Source organism: Vanessa atalanta, chromosome 7 (genome assembly GCF_905147765.1).
Source record: "Vanessa atalanta chromosome 7, ilVanAtal1.2, whole genome shotgun sequence".
Taxonomy (NCBI): domain Eukaryota; kingdom Metazoa; phylum Arthropoda; class Insecta; order Lepidoptera; family Nymphalidae; genus Vanessa; species Vanessa atalanta.
The window spans coordinates 8,943,380-8,965,602 of record NC_061877.1 but is presented as its reverse complement, the minus strand read 5'-3'; the positions used below and the strand labels follow the sequence as shown (position 1 = coordinate 8,965,602).

The 22,223-nt window shown below is 31.7% G+C and overlaps 1 protein-coding gene across 3 annotated transcripts; it reads left to right on the top strand.

The window, feature by feature from the left end:
- Positions 1-952: 952 nt before the first annotated feature.
- LOC125065120 (SH3 domain-containing kinase-binding protein 1-like) lies at positions 953-20,919 on the top strand. Of its 3 annotated transcripts, none has more exons than XM_047672563.1 (15): positions 953-1,128; positions 2,342-2,525; positions 3,220-3,325; positions 3,772-3,907; positions 6,343-6,525; positions 12,960-13,086; positions 13,751-13,874; positions 14,807-14,913; positions 15,064-15,261; positions 15,560-15,639; positions 16,222-16,432; positions 16,818-16,935; positions 17,164-17,257; positions 17,542-17,897; positions 18,107-20,919. In XM_047672563.1, exons 1-15 carry the CDS (start codon positions 1,104-1,106, stop codon positions 18,257-18,259), a joined length of 2,202 nt encoding a protein of 733 aa, XP_047528519.1. In that variant the 5' UTR covers positions 953-1,103; the 3' UTR covers positions 18,260-20,919. The 3 variants fall into 3 exon arrangements, with proteins under 3 accessions (XP_047528519.1, XP_047528518.1, XP_047528520.1); XM_047672562.1 differs by having other exon boundaries at positions 16,219-16,432; XM_047672564.1 differs by lacking the exon at positions 2,342-2,525 and having other exon boundaries at positions 976-1,128; positions 16,210-16,432.
- The last annotated feature ends 1,304 nt before the right edge of the window (positions 20,920-22,223 follow it).

Below are 22,223 nucleotides of genomic sequence, written 5' to 3'. Positions count from 1 at the left end.
TATTACAGTGTTATTATACTCAGTAGTTTTTATATCACAAAAGTATTTTAAATAAACACTTTTGCAATAAAAATATGCCATCCTTGAGGTAAGATGAATTAGTGTAGTGTCAGAATGGTGTAAGAGTATTTCCATTTATAACAAATTTTAGAAAATACAATGGGTTAAAATTAACCCAAAGTTTCACCAGTACTAAGTGGAATGTATGGAATGGATAACTTAGTAATAATTGATTAAGTAAGCCGGTATATATAGCTAGTCAGTTACTTTGTTATATAGGTATTCTAAAGTATTAAGAATTTCTAATAGTATAATACAGAGCCTGATTTAGGGGAGGGCATCAAAGGCTCTGCTCTAGCACCGGGACCCTCACAATATAAGAATAATAATACATTTTTATAGACAAGAAAAATCATCTTTTCAAAGATAAAAAAATCGTACATTTCTTATAATAATAGAAAATGAGATAAAAAAATATTTTTTCACTTATTTAATAAATAATTTGCGGGGACTCTATTTTGCTTTTGTTTAAGAGTCTGTCAGTCTTTAAATCCAGCCCTGGTAATTAAGAAATGTTATTGAAATAATCTGAGTGAATAAACTACATCTTGATATATAAAGGCTGACAAACCTAATTATCAGTATTGTGTCATTGTATGATAATTTCAAATATATTTTTTAAATAATTTTGTTACATATTGTATTTTCTTAATTATTGTGTGAATAGGATTTTGATAAATTATATTTACAAGTTTTTATAAGATTATATTTGATTAAGATAAATTTAAATGAAATTGACTGTTGAATTTTTTTACAGAACCTTGTTATTGATTAATTTACAAATAATAAACATACTTAAAAAGTATTAATTCGAATAAGCTTGAATATTTATATTGTGGTTTATAATTTTACAATCTGGCAACCTCCATATTATATGTGTTGAGTTCTGAAATGTGATTTGACGTGAGTCGTGAATCGAAAATATTTCGTAGTCGCCCTCGTTTGATTGTAATAAAATTTATTTGAAACATAATTTTGTGCATGTGATATAAAAAGGTTCTCGAAGAAATGAGATGATGTGATTTTAAATATATAATATTGAAATGGAGTCTATTGCTAATCAAAAGGGTGAGTATCCGTCATCAGTCCTAGTAGGTAATGCTTAGGTCTTGTTTGTATATGAATAACTGTAACTTACGACATGATTTAGGTAGCAGTACGACACCTGCTTTAATATTTTTTTTCATTAATGTGTCATATATAGCAATAATAATGCAGGTCAATCACCTACTCTTACGGAAGTACATACGTTTCATTGAGTAGCTAGTCTATTTCATTAGTTACTATATTTTAACATATACATACAAAAGATACTTGAAAAACATACGTGCGTTCTTGAGTATTGCCAAGTTTGTCGTATAGTATGATTCATTTCATGGCTTTGTGATGTCATATGCATGCTAATGTTAATAAACAAACCATATGACATTTCTTAAAGAGTTTACTCATACACAAATCTGATAATTAGGTGCTAAAAGTTGCATTAAACTTGGTGAATTAAGTATTTTAATGATACAGTTCTTTATTTTTAAGAAAATAATTATTTTACTATTTGTATGTTTTTATTTCATGTGTTATTGGGTTCTACTAGTTTTTAAGTTTAAGCAAATATTAATATCTACTGTATATCACTGATAAGCCTTTATTGATTATTTTTATCATTTATATTTTTGTCTAAATATATAAATACAAAATACTCTTCATGTAACATTTCTTCTTTATTAATAATTATTATAATCAATTTGGTTAAATAAATAAATATATTTAATACAGACACTATAAGCACTCTTAAAACACATTACTCAAAATTATTTTGATCAGTTGCAATCTTATTCATAAAGCCATACTCACCTTGTAATTGCCTTGACTATAGTAAATCTTACGAAAAAGTTAACATGAAATGTGCCTTTTGCATATATTAAATTATATATTTTTGAATAGTACAAATTATAACTACAGTCATTGCAAAAGGTCACAATATTACTTAAAAATTAAAATTTAATTACACAAAGTCATATTACACAGCATTCTTTATGTAAAAATTTGACAAGTGCTGGATTACATTTGTAAAAATGGTTATAAGTTAAAACATTAATATTTAGAGATTGCATATATATTTAGTTAAAATTATACATAATTCACAATCTCTGCAAATATGTTATATATATAATTTAATATTGATTTCTAGTTATTTTATCTATTAATGTAGTGTACATGTATGATGACTTGGATATATATTTTTTTATTATTTAGTTATTTTTTATAAAATATTTCTTTTTAGTGTCTTGTATAGTCAACTTTGCGTATGATGCATTAGAACCAGACGAGTTGACAGTGAGACCCGGTGACATATTACGAGACGTGGAAAGACTGCCAGGTGGCTGGTGGAAAGGAGAGTTGAGAGGAAGACGTGGAATGTTTCCTGATAACTTTGTATCAGTGCTGACTGAACATAATAATGCCAGGTATATTATTATATTATCTGTGTAACTTTAAGATTAGGAGGAATTTATGGTTAACAGATGATGTTTGTATAGTCACTAATACAATTATACACAATAAATGTTTTTGTATTAATTTTTGCAAATGTTAGAAAATTTTAATACTGTCAATTAATTTTATTTACTTGTAATGACTAGTTTTAAAATATCTCCCGATTAGTAGAATAATAATGATTGTGCATGTTATCTTATCAATTTAGATATGATTTTGATAATGTTTGCAAGCTATGTTAGTCAAGTAAAGTTTGTTAGTTACATTTTATACGTCTCTATTGCTAAATTATAAGCTTTAAACAAGTTTATTCAGTAAATATATTAAAACATTTAGCTATTTTTTGTTATTGTAATAACTTTTATAAATTGATATAGTTGTTATTTATAAAATTAGAGGTATGCAGCAATTATACAGTGTTAAATTTGTAAGAATTACTTAATAAACAGGTGCATCAAGGATATACAGTGATTTCAGAAATAATGTAAATAAAATCTTTAATTAATTGAATATGATACTTTCTATACGTAACACATAGGATACGTAGATTTTCTAAAAGGAATTGCTTAAGACTATTGAAATTAATTTACTAATACCTTGTTATAATAAATAACAAGGTATTAGTAAATTAATTAATAATTATAATGATTTGCGTTGTGTGTATAGATCGGGTGTGGTGCCAGGGCGCTGTCGGGCCGTGTTTAGCTACCAACCTGCCAACCCTGATGAATTACCTCTGTGTGTCGGTGACGTGTTGGAAGTACTAGGAGAGGTATGTAAAATGTTTTGCATTTTTGTTGCTACAATTTAATATCCAATAGCAAAATATTCCAAAATTTGTAAGTTTGTATGTCAATGAAAAAACCAAGTGTAAGTCTAAGGTTTGTTTTGCTTATAAACATTTCGAGTATATGATTCAAAAATACTGTGAAAGTGTAATTCTCTAAACAAAAATAATTGTTTGCAGAAAAGTAATTTAAAAAGAAAAATGTTATGAACTCAATTATGGCAATACAGTATTTGTCCTGCCTGTTCATTCGAGTTGTATGGTTACCATAAGATAAAATGATACTAGGTCAACGTAGCGACTTTTATTAGCGGAAATGAAAAGGTTATCATCACACCTTTAAATGAATGGGCACAGTAGCTCATGTTGAATGCTACATGTATTGCAGAGAGATATTTCTTTGATTAACGAGAACAATGTATCGGGTGCAGGTAGAGGAGGGGTGGTGGCAGGGGCGGCGCGCGGGGCGGTCGGGCGTGTTCCCGTCCAACTTCGTGGTGATGTTGGAGCCGCCGCCCGCGCAGCCCGCGCCCGCCGAGCCCGCGCCGGCGTTGCCGCCCAAACCTGGTGAGTTTTATACTAAATTCAAGTATACATTATTAAACTTTTGAAATAGGTGGAACCAAATTTGAAAAACACAGCTGCTACCTGGTAAAACTTTAAAGGCATGATAAACATTCTTAACGTGCTTTCGAAGATACGGGAGTGTAAATACTATTAACATAAATATAACTTATCTTTAGGCCGTCTTAACTCAGTGTGCAAAATCCTGACATCATCTTTTTGGGGAGGGTAGAGGAGATATCGAGAAAACTGCTTGCACCTGGATGTTTGTTTTGCTTAAGATGGGTTGTGCTTATATTTCTTGCTAAAAATCCAATGACTTCATAGACACGGTACATTGTTAAATCTCAAACAGGTAACTAATATCAACAAGTTAATAAAAAACTCAACGTATTTTTGTCATTTTACCGTGAGTTTTTATTTGTTAATGAGATTGTCTGTAAAACGGTTCATGTTATATCTGATCAGATCCTAGGGGTTTTTACGTCGCATTTCAGTTCCGAGGCCAATTAGTCTATATCCTTAAGGGAAAACAAAATTGTCCAAAAAAAAACTTATAAACATCTCCTTTTTAAAGTCAATTAATTAGTGCGAAAAAAAACATCGCATGACATCATTAAAGGTAGCCTACAACAATTGGGCACTTTTAAGAATGAACAAAATCCATTAAAGTAGCTAACTGACTATCATTACCGGTGTACATACTGTGACAAAGTGTTGTTTGCTTCTATTTCGAAAACGTAAAACTAACCGACTAACCGTCTTACTCGTAATGTGTAAAGAAAAAAGTCCTGATGACTTTATTCTCTATAACGCTGTATGGGTACGAATTTCTAAGAATTTCTTATCAAAACTAGAAAGAACGATGATATCACTTACTTTTCTTTTATTAACTAGTTGAAACATCAAGAAACTACATTCCTATGTACAGGATAGCTGAACAACCTTCTTATTTTGACTATTAAAAATACACAATACAAGTTTGGTGCTTTTTACCAAAATGGTTGATATGATAATGTTTGGCAGTTGTGAAAAACGTCATGTATATTCTATTATTGACTGATGTTCGACATTCATTGTAATTCGTCTTTAATTTTATTGTATACAATTATATGAAGTAACTCACGCACCACCTATTGTACTTTCATGGTAGATTGCCAGAAACTTCGATTCAACTGCCAACAACTACGATGTTTCACCTCAATTGAATGAATAGTAATGGAACGTATGCGGGAAAAACAAAGAAATTATCATTTTTATATATCAGTATAAAAGTGTAAATATCGTCAGATTTTTTTAGGTGAATACTAGCTTTCCGGGTATCAGTGAGTGATAGAGGGTCTACCCGTATCTTCATAAAACATTTATATTAAACATACGCAGAAGAACCTTTAAATAATCATCACCATCGGATTAATGACTTAGGAACGCACATTCAAGAAACATTAATTTTTATCTATATAGATGGATTATATATATTACGTATTTTAATTCGTTTTTATTTTTCGCTGTTTGAGCTAAATAAAATTAGTTTTTGCTAAAAACTAAGCCAATATTATACATTCCTTAGTCGCTATAAGCTGACATACAGACAGAGATACTTTCGCATTTATAACGCCAGTTTAGATATATATCGGACCAAATTCAAGAGCGCAATATACTTAATCCTATTATTAGGGTTAATGCACTTGCGTGGTGTGAAACGTCAACGGTTGGTGTTAGTAATATGAATTGATTCAGTGACTAAACAGGAACATAATTCAGTTCATTCAGTCTGCGCTGCTTTTATTGCTTGTAATAAGATAATGTGTCAACATTGAGTCATCCCTCGCCATGGTTCCAAGGCGTCTGATAATGATAAAGCGTTGTCTTCGATTCAATCTTATAATTGTAATGTAACAAATTTCAAAAGGCACTGTTATACGACCGAGTTACTAAATGTATGTTTATATTTGAAATGAGATGCATAAACCTTGGCTTTTAGCTATGAACCAAAATTACGTGTCATAGATACTTTTTGCGCAGACGCCGCTCAATCGCTAATTCGTTGACGACTAGTTAAGTAGTTAGTCATTAATATACACTGTTAAAGTAGTAGTAATTATTCTATTGTCTTGTTTTAGGTTTCTCAATGATTATTAATCAATAAACATTTATAATTTCGTTTCTCAAGGAAAATGGCACGTCTCTGTATTTTTTTCTTTGATGTATGATCGTAAAAAAAGTGAAATATATACTCAGATTTACTTCAAATAAAAATTAATTAGCACTATTTATAATTATTTATAATTTTAAAACATTTTAATAATATTAAACAGTGTGATAAAAAATCTTTCACATTTAGTAAGATATAAGTGAATTGATATAATTTATACTATTTTATATTACGATAACTTTTTAAGTAAAACAGTTTAAGTATTAATGGACAATTGTTACAGTAAAGGAGCAATGTCGCGTACTATTCCCTTACTCGGCGGTGAACGACGACGAGCTGTCGTTGTCGGAGGGCGACATAGTGAACATCGTGTCGAAGGACGCGCCGGACCGCGGCTGGTGGAAGGGCGAGCTGCACGGGCGGGTGGGGCTCTTTCCGGATAACTTCGTGCAGTTGTTACCGGCTGGTGAGTTTACATTTTTTACACACCTCTATTTTTCCTTTGCTGTATGTAGTGCAAGTTGATTTAGTTGCTGTTCAATTGTTGGAAGTGGATACCCTAAGGATCCATCGGAATTAGGAAACAAGAACAAAAATGCTTTATTGCACACTAACAATGTAAAATAATAAACAGAGAAAAATGTTATGTAAGGCGACAAAAAGGCGGTCTTATCGCGAAAATAGCGACCTGTTCAAGACAATCCTTGAGCAGAGGACTTGTAATTGAAGTTCCGATGAGGTGTACAAGAGTTCGCACAAGTTAATTAAAACAGAACCCAATGAGAGCGAAAGCTGGCCCAACATACCGATTCAGACGATTCTGGACTGAACTGGACATGGATAAACATTTGGTTTCGAAGATGCTCGTTGCGGTTGGAGTATCTGCTACTAATTTATGCCCTTAACCAAAATATTTTGATTGATCTATAAATATAGATTTGAATATAAATAGCTAGGGAAAATAAACCGTTACGCTGATAGAGAATAAAAAAAATGCTTAATGGAAAAATGGCGGTGTATTAGGGTGTGCTTTTTGCTTGAAAATGTATCCGTTTAAAAGAAATGTTGTGACGACTTTTTCCCAGGTGTGGATGAAAATAACGGCTTGAAAATTTACTAATTGAGTTAAAATTTTGCATATTCATTTGGCGATGATAATATATAGCTTAATATTGTATTTTTCAATATATGTTATTAATATTAAGGATTTCTTAAATAACTTGTAAAGTATCAAAAATTTTTGAACCCTTTTATAACACCGAACTATTATCGGGCGAACAGCTGTCAAATTAAACCCGCACCACTTAGTTGTCCGAAAAGCCTCAACAGCGGGAACAATGCAACTGCAAGCCTCTCGGTTTTGCAGATGTCCATTTGTGGTAGTAGTCACTTTCCATCAGGTGAGCCTTCTGCTCTTTTGCTACCTATACCAGCGTGGTACTGCTCAAACGTTGATTGGCGGATCCACATATGACACATGTTCTTCCTAAATTTGCAGGTTTTCTTATTGTTTCCTTTCAACGCCTAGTTCGATATGAATTATTACCTTGATTTCAATCTGCATTTTTAATTTTAAAAAAGCCTTGGCTCCATTTGGTTCGCTTTTCGAAAATATGGCTTATTATTATAGGTATGTAATAATTGTAAAATCTAAAATATATATATATGTATATGTATATATTTGGTATCTATTTTACATTACGGTATTCATGGCAATTTATTAAGTTGGGTCAAATCTTACCTAAAAAACCGATCACAGCGTGTTATTACACATGGCTATACTTCTTTTGCATTTGTGCCTACATCTGGTGTTCCTCAAGGGTCTCATTTAGGTCCGATATTTTTCCTGGTCTTTATCAATGACATTTCAAAAAATGTTAAATTCAGTAAGTGCTTAATTTTCGCCGATGACCTTAAAATATATAGACCCATTAAATCACCATCCGATATTGCCCTCCTTCAAGCAGATATAGACACCCTCTCTAAATGGTGCGAAAAACACAAAATGGATATAAATATAAATAAATGTCTTCATATCAATTTTACAAGAAACAGAAACCCGATTCCATCTAATTACTCAATTTCTAACGTTGTTTTAGTAGAGTCTAATACAATTCGAGACCTAGGCGTAATAATGGATAGTAAATTAAACTTTAATAATCACCTAGACTCCATAATACTGAAGGCATGGAAGATTTTTTGGTTTTTTGAAACGCACCGGCCAGGACTTTAAAAATATATCCACTTTACTTTGTGTCTATTGTTCCCTTGTACGATCTCACCTCGAATATGCATTTGGAACCCGTCTTATAAAATTCATGTCGTAAGGTTAGAACGTTTTACCCGATTTTTAGCTTATAAAGATCGCAGTTGTCCTTATCGGGCTACCTATAATACGAGGCTGGCTCATTTTAAAATTATATCGCTTGAATTGCGCCGTAAAATTACTGACGTCGTTACCTTATACAAACTAATTCATGGTGACATACCTTCACTGGAATTAATCCAGCAAATCAATTTATCAGTTCCTCGTACTATTCCTAGACGTCCAATTAAAAAATCTTTTTGTACTCCAACATCTAAAACAAATTTAGGTAAGTATGCACGTCTTAACAGACTAACGAATTCGTTCAATGACTTGTTATCTAACGGCGATATTGACATCTTTCATAATAATAAAACTAATTTTGTTAAACATTCCAAAGATCTCATTGTTCGATCTCATACTTTATGAGTAATATATTTAAGTTTTGTTTTTTCTTTTATAAATCTTTTAATTTGCTTTTATATTCCTCAGTACGGTATTTTTTATTTGTTATCTTAATTTCAAATATTATTTATTTTTTAAAATTTAATTTTATATTTTTTATAGGTTAGTTTGGCTTATATAGTTTACTATCAAAAATATTTTTGAAGGTCAATGTTGTTTACACCTTTAAAGACGTATCACTTTGTATGTTACCCAAGTCAGACATAAGTTTTAAGTGCTTAGTGATAAGTTGATGGTGTAACTTTTCCAATAAATAAATAAATTCTTTTATGAAAAATGTATGTATATTCGCTTTTTTAAATAATTTAAAACTTTTTATTTTCTGTCGAGCTATGAATATGGAAAGTTAATGTTAAAAAAATAAACGTAAAAAATGAGAAGGAGGAATTAAATCCGTGACCGATTAGTCGGTACCTGACGTAAAAGTTGTTACAATAATGTGTCGTCACAAGGTTAACTGCAAGTGTGACAACTTCGATAAACATTCGCCGTATGTCACACTCGGAATGTATCCATTTTAATCTTTTGTTTATCAAATTATAAATATATTTATAACAAATATTTTATCATCGTGATAAATAAAATTTGTTGTCATATATTTTTGCAGTGTACTCTGTAAACTTAAGTAACCACTTGGTTTTACTTTCATATTTAAGTTGTGTGAGAAACATAGCTTTATCAAATATTTACATTCGCATCCTCAGCTTAAGCAGGAATAGGATATGTATTGAGCAAACATTTGCGAGAATGAGAAGTGTCTAAAAATAAAACGGCCTATTACTTTTTAAATATTTTTATAAGACTTCAAGTGCTTTCAATTTAAGGACTAGATTCCTTTCCAGATAACCTATAACTTACAATGGATATAAAAACAGACATCGCGGTGTTTAAAGATTAGTGCAAGCAGCGTTGGCAGTTTTCATGGTTGCATTACAAATACACAAACGTGTAATAGTTATCAAATATTGCAGCCTTTTGATTATTTTAACCATCAACAGGTAAAAAAAGGCACGTAATTCTGTGGCAAAATGTACAAAAGAAATCAACCAAAACTCTCAACTGACACGATTAATTTCACAAATTCCCGAATGCAACGAAATAATTCCGATAACGTTGCATAAATAATTTTTATATCGTACGTTTAATTTATCGATAAAAGTTAACATTATTATCGGTTTTAAAGATTAATGCAGCAAAGTACATCCAAGTTATTAAGTGTAGGACGTCAAAGGGCAAAGCCGTTGAGGTTTTCAAATATGGAATTATATTTTTTTCTATTATCATTAATTTTTTACATGTGCGTAATTTAGATAAAATGTGATTTGATTACTAATTTAAGCCCTTAACCTAAATTATTCTTATATAAATAGCGTTTGAGTTTTAAAAAATAAGTTATTGATCAATTAGCTGATTTTACTTTAACTTATTGATTTTGTGATATTAAGTCGTTAGTAGGAGGCACCTGACGTGCCGGCGGAATGGTGGCATGCGCGAGGGCTGCGCGCGGTACTGGACAGTATTTAGACATTGCAGCGTGACTATTATTATTTTATATATAATTCTAAAATAAAAGTAGCCTAAGTTACTCCTCATCACATCAGCTATCTGCCAGTTAAACTCGGTCCAGCCGTTCCATAGATTAGCCGGAACAAACAGACATACAAAAAATTCTAAAGATGTTATTTTGGTATATGTACCTTGTATACATACATATGCATTTAGTGAGAAGCAGTTATATTAATATTACAAACACACTCCAATTTTATTATATGTAATAATAGATAATCAAAGCTTACTGATTGAAATTTCAATATGAAAAATAGACTTTTATAATTACCATATACACTATTTATCGATCAAAGTAAATGAACGGTTAAAGAACTTTAATAAAATTGCTTATCAATTAGACGTATATGATAATGTAGTGATGTAAACAGTCCTTGACTCTCCCACTACGATAGCGCGAAGGCATCTCTTTGTTGTAGAAAATAATTCGAAGTTTAACCCAATTAAAGCCTTAATAGTGCGTGCATTGTGTCTCACGTGTTACGCGTACATAAATACACCGACTTAATTATATTAGTAGTGGACGCCCACGGATAATACACGATGTTCTGCTATTGACATTTCTTATGAAGGTTGCGACTCGAGAGTGGACGAAGTCGTGATTTTGCGTAACCTTACCTCATCGTGTCGTGGCTTAGCGCAGTATTTTAGTATTTTAATAGTGTCGAGTGAACGTCGTAGCGATATTCGATTCGTTTCAATTTTCGTTTTAGTTTTAATTTAAGTGCGCGCCAAATATGGGCTCAGAGAGTGAGTTGTTTATTGTGTTTCCATATTGTTGATTAAAAACAATACGAAATGTATTAATAAAGTTAAAAAGTTCTGAATTATTCATGATTATCAAGTCTTAAGTGAGGGTTTTTATTACGATTAAAAAAAAACACTATCAGTATATCAATAACATCAATTGAATAGTACGTGTGCGTAACTAATCGTCTGCGACCGCTACTTTGTGTTTATATTGTAATTATCATTATTTTTTGTCGTATTTTCATTGGTAGGTTTATTTTTACGGATGAGTCAATGAATTTAATAACTACGAAACGATAGACGTGCTAGGAGAGTTTCTGAGATTGACACTTAAAAAACGAATTATTTTTATGTCTCATCGACGATCAATTGAACTAGTTTCTCGTTCAAAAAGTGATTTCGAACATTACTTAATTAATTACGATTTTAATTCCATTCAATGGTAAGTAATTTAAGTTATTTTTTTTGGTAAAATGTTAGAGGTCAGTGAACCTTTAAAAAAAAACGCACTCTATTTGAATATAGTTTATTTTATTATTTAAGTTAATGTTTATTATGTATAGCCACCATCAATCAACCCAAACTGATAGAGATTACATAACAGAAAAAAAAAACAATATATATTTATATCCTCAACACATATTTAAGTTCTTGTAAAGGTCAGTCGTAATGTGTTGAAATGTAAACAATCATAATAATTAAAAGAACCTTAGAGTTATCGATTTTATAAAATAATCGATACTTATACGAAAATCGATTACTTTATATCATTTGTCATAAATAAATAATAGTAAAAAAATATAAAAAAAATAAATTTAAAATTTGAATTAAATACGTTTTATTAATATGTAAATATGTTTTGTAATAAAGATACAGGTGATTGCGTTATGGTTTTTGATATCTTGTTTCATCTTAAAATAAATATGTTGCTATTATGTCTGGTCTCTTAACAAATATTTTGAAATATTATCCATAATATAATACAGTATTATCTTTGTACAATATAAATAACTTAGTATTATAGTTTTTTACGTTGTATAATTATAAAATGTACCACGTTAATTTTATCCTTAAAGAGAATCGAACTTCTTGTTGTTTTAGGTTTAATTGATGAACAAACGTTCATCATCTTTCATGCTCTTTAAATATAATAAACGTATTGTTTTGTTATCGTACCGCGGCCGAGAATACGGTCATTCGTAACTGTGTGTCAGACGCTGGTAATGATTATTTATTTAGAACATTTTTTATTATAAATTTAAGACGGATATAAAGATCGAGTAATTGAAATAATTAGCTCAATCAACTAGTGCTAGTCCATCTGGGTAGGTTATAACTAATTTATCGTATGTTCTACCGTGAAACAGCAATATTAAGCATATATTATATTATATTCTCGTTAAAGGGGTGAGAGAGCCAGTATTGAGTACAGGCACAAGGGACCTTACATCTTTGTTCCCATTCCTTACATTGCCAATGCACCATGCATTGGCAATGTAAGGAATGGTTAATATTTTTTAAAGTGCCATGGTCTATGGTCAGTTGTGACCACTTATCATCAGCCTATTTTACCGTCCACCTCTCTTTTCCATTTAGTCAATCACTTGACTTTTTAGTCAATCAGCTTAATCCACAAAGCATGCTCAAAGTTTATTTGTAAGCGGAACATTCGTTTTAAAAATGAATTATGATATTTTAAAAGAGACGAGTCAATTAATTAGTGTGTATGATTTTTTTACTGGAAGACTATATACCTGATCGTATATCATATTTATTTGCGTTAAAATAAATATATTTTGTATTAATTGTTCCAGTCGCCCAAGAGGTTGAAGAAAAGAAACCGGACCGACCGCCTGCGAAGACGAATCCGCTTTATCCCGTACTCAACAAATTCACCGAGAAAACCGCCTCTGTTAAAGAACTGACTACTTCTAAAGTAAGGTATGTTAAAAAACTTTTCTAGATAAATATTTCAGAAATAAAGTAATTTAGTTTTAAGGAAATCCAACGTAGTTAGTAATTGATGTGGGCTTTGTTTTGGCGGCAACAGGCAAACTTTCACATTTTTGTGAAATAAGAAGTATATATATCAATAAAAATGTTGTTGGAGAAATTTTGGAACTTTAGTAATACAAGTTTATAGCGACCATAGTGAAATGGTTTTAAGGGCCGCCTAGTGATATAAAAAGTTGCAGGATCCATTCAGTCTCCTTGGACTGTTGTTGTGCCAACTCCTAACCTATTATGCTTCATTGGAGGGGTAGATAGAAATATTAGTGACTCCTTGTAATAGGGCTAATGTTCCTTAAAAGCAATAGATATCAAAAGCCCTAATCAAACATTTATTTGTGAATTTAATGAGCTTTTGATATGTGATATATTTTAATGAGCTTTTGATATGTGTGATACGTCTACGATATAATTTCTGGGAATACTATGTTAATTTGTAACATAACTTCTATTCAGAATTCAAACAGCGAGTACACTGCATAATGATATCGATTTTATGTAATTCGTCTTATATTGGTTCCTCACAAGTACTAATAAACTATTTTAATTTGTCTTTGACATTGTATGGATTTAAATGTCTTTTTTTTTGTTCCAGCATGCACAAAGAAAATACATTAAGCAAAGAAAGCAGCACACAAAGTACAGTCACGCACACCAACAAAAGTGAATCAGAAAAAGTTATACAAAGTGAGACGGTTATAGATGGAACGCTAGAACATGTAAGATAAGCCATATTTACTATATTATAACGTTATATTGAACAAAATTCTTTCATTAAAATTACTGCCAAACGAGGACTTTGGTGAATTCAAGTATGCAAGACCCCTTTGGTTTAAATACTATTGTATTAAAAGTATGAGTTTTACCGTGTATATAATTTTCGGTGTCTATGTAAGTCCGATTATTATGATGTCGAATGAAACAGTAATAATTGACTATTCGGGAAATCCCTCGCGTCTCGCACGTGTTATCGCTTTTTTTTTAGAATATTGACTGATTTGGTTTCCAGTTATTTCGAGTCTGGAATGCACTCAATGCCCAAATAATAGTTTCTTTTAAAATTCGTATTGTTGTCAGACGTATCTGTGACTGGTTATATATTACTCACGCGGAATTACGTTTAACGAAACTTTTAACTTGTATAAAATTATTACGATGCCTAACGCCGTTAGCCTTACTGGTGATGCTTAGTGCAGCCCGTGAATAAACAAACGATACACAACGAATACTTTGCTCTACTGTGATCTATTGAATAATTAATAAGTAACCCAGTTTAAAATAACAGCGGCTTAAATACTAATAATGAAAGAGTTGCGATGCAATAAACAAATGTATTATCTTATAGTTATCCATTTTTAGTGTAACGTTGATGTACTTTAAGATGTTTTTGAATGAAACGAATACCTTTCCAAACTTCGTTTAAAAAGTATGAAAATAGGGTTTACATTCGCGTTCATTAACTCCAACATGTTCAGAAACAAAAAATTGTCAAATCTGAATTTTTATTATTCAATATAGAAGCACTACACTTACTTATTGATTGTCAAATGAAACCATATTAAATAACATTACTCGACACAGACAAATGAAGCTACTTACGATGTATAAAGTTTCTTATAAGATTATCTTTAAAGTCATTATCTGCTTGTAGATAAAGAAACCTCCAGTGCCATTAAAGAAAAGTCCTACTCCGACCTCAGGCGTAGGTGGGTTGTTCAGTGGATTGAAAAGCAAAATTATCCCATCATCAGAGAAGACGTGAGTTATTTTTTAATTCTCTTACATAATATCATATCTTTCACATTTACCATTCTCATACGAAACCTATCTGAATAAGTATCACTGTTTATGTTTTATGTGGACGAAAAACTATTTTGTTATTGATGATAAAAAAAAACTTTTTTTTAGAGAGAAATCATCGACGACAGTATCGAGTGGGAGCAGCAGTAGCGGCGAGTGGGACCGCACCGACGGCAGCGCGGCCAGCAAGTCCAGCGCCAACTCCGGCGCCAACACCAACAGCAATGCCAACGCCAATGCCAACACAGCCACTACGTTCGATCACATCGAAAGGAATTCGATCTTGAATGATCCGAGGGCCGGCAGGTGTGACCCGAATTATTTATTTATTGGAGAGTATAGATATGTCTGTTCTAAAGCGTGTGTTATTGAATCGAATTTTAATTATTATTAATTCGTTAAATGTGATTGCCATGGGTTGGTTAATTTAACCTTTTTTTATTACATTTTTATATTACTGTTATGCAGTTTGAAGGTTGAGCAATTGAATACTTTTAACATTGTTAAATCATGTCATTCGGGATGACCACTCACTACCAGATGACGTAGTTCCCCTTTCACAATTAAGGGCGAAGTGATGCGAGTGTGTGTGTGTGTGTGTCAGGGTGAAGGCGCCGCGCCGCCGGCCGCCCAGCCAGGCGCTGCGCGACGACACGCACGTCGGCCTCACCAACGGACACGAGGGTAAGCCGCTTCGCTTGTTCTTAAGCTAAACACTGCCAGCCTGACGCCGACTCTTAGAAATCTGAAAATTAACCACGCCTTAATTCTGTCTGGTCGATTTCCGACCATCATGTATAGTCTATTTCAACCAAAAGAAGACCAAATAAACAACATCAGTTCGATCATTGGTCGAGGTCTAAGGAATCTATGATACCTATATTCATTATAAATAAGGACACACTAATCAAGAACTGTCAGTAACGCAACAGTAAGCTGAACTATTAACAAATCGCATGGAATATGTAAATCGAAGTTTTATTTATATTAATTCGCTCTTCGATTGGAATAGGCTGTATATGTATGGTCGAAGTGCTTACGTGTTCAATTGATAGATACGCTTAACAAAAATTCCCTCAGTCGGTTCTTAGACAGGCTGTAGTTTGTATCCAAAGAAGTTAAAAAACATTTTTTATGATATATACATTGCAATCTAAATGTAGCCATTAAATCCTTGTTGTGCATTTCTTTATTTCTGAAATTGATTTCAATAATAAATTGCATAGAAGCTATAGAAGTTATTGAAATGCTTAAATTCGTCAGCAGTTCCGTCGGAAAAGCCGGGGCCGGAGAAAGCGGAGGAGATAAAACCTCGGACTCGTGAATGGGAAAAGCACAAAGCGCCCTGGATGGAGGAGTTGAAGTTGAACCAAGCGAAGAAGACGAGCTTCGGGTCCGAAGGCAAATCGAGATCGGTGTCCACTTCCTCTGAAGCAAGCGGTATTGCTAGTAAAGCGGGCGGGGGAAGCACGGACAGGTAATAAAAACCCCTTCGTTAGATATTCTCTGACTATAGATTTTAGCAAAACAGCCAGATTTGGAAATATTTAAATTATCGACTTTTCGCAACTGCGCTGGGATGACCTTATGATGATCAAAGCTACTTTAATAGAGATTAGTCATTATACCATGACACAATATCTCATAATGCTGCCATTATAATTAATTATATACATTGAATTATATTTCAAGGTCATTGTTAAATGATTCAATCGTGATGTAATTATTCGTGTCATGAGACAAGAAGTAGAAAAGCAGAAATATGAAAAAAATATCTTAGTAACAGTCGAATCGTTCCTAGGGAATTATCTAAAAAATGATTTTCAGTGAATTTTATAATATTTTGTTTTTTTATTTGACAGAATTTTGGAGTGTGGCTTAGAAGAGAAGCGATCGTCACATTCCATGGAAATGTCCAAGAGTACTTCATCAATAAGCAATAGAATATCTGTGCTGGAGAGCTTAGAGCTCAGTATAGAGGTAAATTATTTACTATTATACGAATATACTAATATAATTATACAAAGCGAGTTTATTAGTGTTTTTATAGATAGCCTTTTCTTTCGTTCATTCTATTTAATCTTATTTTAATGTAATATTTTAATGATTATCTTTTATTCGGTTAATTTGTTTATAAATAATTATCATAGTTATTATTATATATCAGTCAGTCTTGTGATTTTTGTGTTTTTATCTTTGTACTTTCAGACGAAATCGCGTCAGTCTGCAGAACCTAAGAAAGACGTTCCACCGGAACTTCCGACGAGCAAACCGCCAACGCTACAGTCTCCCACCGCCGCCGGTACGTTAATTACTTATACTTAGATGATGAATGTCTCGTTGGTTTTAAATTAAATGATTGCTTTAAGTGTCGAACTCGTTTAGAGTGAAACTTCGAATTATTATGTCCTTCGATGAGGTTTAAGTCGGAGTCTTAAGGACAATCTGTTTACTGCCACTGAGAATTTTTTTTAACAGAAAAACCTAATCACTAATTAGTCCGCAATAGTACTAACTTTTCTCTTAACCAAAAAAGCATTCCAATTACCTCCATGTATAATGTATATCCTTCCGAAACGATTCCAGGTCGAACGATAATCTCGATGCTGGACGAGATCAAAAAGCCCCCCGCGCCGCCCCCGCCCGGCGCGCCGTGCGCACCGAGCGCACCGAGCGCGCCGAGCCGGCCCAGCGCCGACGCCGACAAGCTGCCCAGCGTCAAGCCCGACAAGCCCGAGCGGCTGCCCGCCGTCGACAAGCACAGTGAAATCTCCTCGATTAGCAAGTTCAGTGTCGAGAAGTCGAGTGCCGGGACCACGGAGACGAGTGAGATGATCCAGGACAGGACCATGAGCTCGAGCACCCTGGAGAGGCGGTTCCATTCGCTGAAAACTGATAAGGCTGAGGGTTCCGAGGTGTTAATAGCTCAGCTCAATGACAGGGTGAGTTGATAATTGTTTTATTTGTAACAAATGTTTACCATACATATATATAATAATAAAATAATAAGAAGACAAATTGGACATTTAATATTTGTTAGACTATTTTTGCGTGAATGTACATTGGCCATTATAGACCACGCGCCAATTTTTCGTTAAATGTGTACAAAAATTGTAAACATACTTATAACTCTATAAATACTTTTTTTCAGATATTAAACCTAGAGAAGCTATTAGAAGTACAAAATGCGAAATTTAACGCTGCCATTGAAGATCTAACAAATAAATTAAAACAAGAATCCGATAAACGTCAAGCGTTGCAGTTAGAAATAGAAAAACTCGCTCATTGCGTCACACAAGTGTAATGTAAGTGTTGCTGTAGGCATTTTCCCGCGAAGTGGATTGAAATTTGGGGTTGAAATGACATTCGAGTAAAAGCGGATCTTAAATTCGATATGAGGCCTAATAATAAAGGTTAGAATTATTAGTAATGCGATAAATACTACAATTGCCGTAAAATTGCGATCGGCTGGCGAAATAATTAGAACAAATTCCATGTTACAGTAGCATCGATATATTCTAAGTCGTTTTGTTTGAACACATGAGTACCACGCAGGCGTGAGGATCCCGCATTTTAACTAATTGACAGAATATTATGATAATAATTTGACTGTTTAATAATAGTACCTTATAAATCAATGACAATTTTTGTGTACTTTGCATTTGATACATATTCGGTTTAATGTCGTCATTATACAAGAATTGTTAATATTTTAAACGCTTGTGATATAATAAATTCTTTGACAGTTTAATGAGATGTCAGTACTTAAGTCCGTATGTACATTCTAGAAGAAAGGGTAAGGGCCTTAGGTAAGATTATTGTAGGTAATTCGATTTTTAATATTATGTGAGATGTTGTTGAGAATGTTTTCATTTTTAATATAACTCTTTATTTTGTTTTGTTTTTCTAAGTGCTACTACGTAGTCTGAATTTTTATATAAGAGATTATGAGGTCGGAATGTAGGTTAGGCGAATATTACTCTGTATCTCGCATCATTGTCGTCGCGGCCAAAATAGCGGATAAAATTTATTTTACTGCGCAATTATCGCGTCTATAACTTGGTCGCTCTTATGTAACGAACTGTGAATATCATCTAACGCTCATCATAAATAAGAAACCGTTCAGCGACAGATAAAACATTGCCGATATAAATTTACATATGTTGCAGAAATCAATGTAAATAAAAATCATTAATTTTGCAGCGATTTTAATTAAATTATTGGCGAAATTTATTCTTTGGCATTTTGATCAAGTTGGCTGTGACATCGTGGCAGTGACTAAATGGAATAGTATGTAATAGCCTCGGATGTCTTGTATGAATTTAAAATATGAACCCAATTAAAAATATAACATAATGTAAAATGTCTTAAACTGAACGGTTTCTTTCTAATTGTACTTATACTGTGGGGTTTCGTAAATTGGTGATGTAAGTCGTTCGAAATTATGTTTGAGCAGTCAATATTTTTTTTTTACAAAAATATCGTGCCATTTAATTTTGCTTTTCGCAAGTGTAAATTGAGTAAGTTATCTATAGAGATGGTAAAAAGATTGTGATTAAATAGATGGTACCATCGTGGTGATCATCTATTGTGATTTGCACATTCCATGTTCGTAAGCAAAGTGTACATACTTATGGCATCTTAGGGCCAATTTCACAACGCACATGCGGTTATCAATTAGTATTGATCTTTAATTTTATATTAAAGTTGCTATGTTACTCATAAGTAATAAAACATTAATATCATTCTAATAAAATTCATATGTCATTAAAATTAAAGTTCAATATTAAACATAGTGTTTGTTATTCTCTTTTAATGCGCTTTCAACTTGAATAGGTAATATTTGTTATCGACTAACCAATGTTCCCTTTAATACTTAGGGAATATATTATATTGTGAAAGCCATATTATACATGTAGTTAATATATTTTTATATTTGTACAAACATACATGTCCATATGGTTTCATATAACCTCATATTTGTACCTTTTCTTCGAACATATCTTTGTATTTATTTCATGTACATTATAAATAATTAATATTTACATTCGATACAGATTTAAAACATTTATTATAAAGAAAATGTAACAGTAACTTGTATGTAACATTAACTTTTAAGGTTGTGTTGTACCATCCATTATTTATATAACTGTGACAATGTCTTGTGTTTTTATCCTATTACATTTAGAATGTTTATTTAGTTCTTCCATTGAAATTAACTAAATTAATACATCTTAAAGATCTACTTTTAATATTATAAAATAAATTATGTTTATATAATAATTAATTAGTGCCTAATTAACTATTTAGCATCAAAGTTTTACAGACATGCCGGTTAAATTATTATTATCAGATGTTTTCTAACATAATATAATTTTAAATATATATATATATAGCGATGGACTGGATTGAGTCGTTATGAAATGCTTAGTATCGCTTTAGAGATCGTAGTTTTGTTTATCTTGTGATAAATATTGCCTAACGCATATACTAAAATTAATATGTAAATTGTTTCAATGGCTTTAATAGTGCACAAATATGTCAATAATAAACGTTTATAGAATTTTTATTACGCAAAACTCTAACGTATAGAAACTAAATATTCACATTTATAATAACATAGGTAGTACAAAATTTAATAGCGTCAATATGACAGTATTGGATACTTGTAAATTTATTTGTAGACTTGTTTTTATGACAATCTGTCGTTATCAAATAGCTCGTGTATATGAAATTGGAAATGTATTATTTGAATATTGTTTGTCCTGCTCTTATTTGTAAACATTTAATTTAGATTTGAAGTGTTTGCAGAGTTTACTTTGTAAACTCATGATTTTAATACTTATTATATTCATTTCGTTTCAAATATATATTTCATAGTTATCTCTGTGTGATTTTTACACTTTCATTGTCATTTCGTTGACATATATCAGGATGCTTTGAACAGATATGTATTTTATGAATCCTACTTACAATTATTGTTTTTTTTTTTTATAATTTGATTAATTTGACGATAATCTTCAAAGAATATGGTTTTATAAAAGCACTTAAATAAATATCAAAGATTAAAAACGAATTCGTATTTTTAATTCGGAACAATCGTGTTTCAACATTTTAGAAACAGTTAGCGTTGCGAGACAGATTATGTCATTAAATGTTAATAAACAAGACCACGATATGAATATGTAATTTATTTTAGTCTATGACCTCCGAGTATTATGAAATTAAAAAAAAACACACAATGACGGAATACTATTTTATTAGAAAAAAATAATAACCAGTACTGCTTGGAAAATATTCATTTATATAACGAGTTTTAAATACGTGTACCTGACATATTTTTTATATTGTTACATTAGTTATGCGAGGTTGCCGCTCCTTAAAGAAATAATATGATTATGTTGGTAGACATTCATTGAAAAAAAAAACAATTGAAAAGATTATTTCAGATTAAAACATAATCATGACTGAAGATTTAATACGATATAATAACTACCGTTAAATACTAGCACTAGGCGTAGAATGAGGTAGATGCAACAACATTTCGTATGAAGTCATTAGTGTCAATTCTTGTCTTGTGAAATTTTGAGGCGTTTGATTTATATTCACGTCAATAATTGCATTTATTAACTCTTCATGTATATACATATAAATATTTTGTAGATGTTTTAAATGTACATAAACATGTCGGGAAGTACGAAATTTGATTATCACACGTAGGTTTATAAGATAAACCACAGTTAGTTGTATGATAAAGAACATTTTTAGTACTTAATTTATGTTTCATATACTGTCCCGTTCCATTGCATTCCTAAGTTGTACGAATCATTACATTCGTATTATTATAAATAAATTTATGATTGTACCTTTATATGTTTTCTTTTATTTATTTCCTCAATTATAATGGATCAAAAAAATTTAAGCTCTCGATAGATCGATCAAGCAATTCGAGGCATGAAACTTTAAAGCTTATTTCTGATTGTTAGAGTAACATAACCAGTTCATTAAATAAATGAATACAATGTTGACTGGATACAGTGGCGAGTTTTGCATTTTAATGATGGGTATGTGTTGATTCTGTTTATTTACGAGTTTAAATGATTATATATTTTAATACCTTGTCACAGAAAATATGTTTATTGTGACACTAAACACATATATTTTTACAAACTAAGATGTCAGTGTTTAAGAGAATGACTACAGAAATGTACAAATAACAAACTATAAAGGCTTGGCAGACGAGAAATATTTGTCGAGAACAATAATAC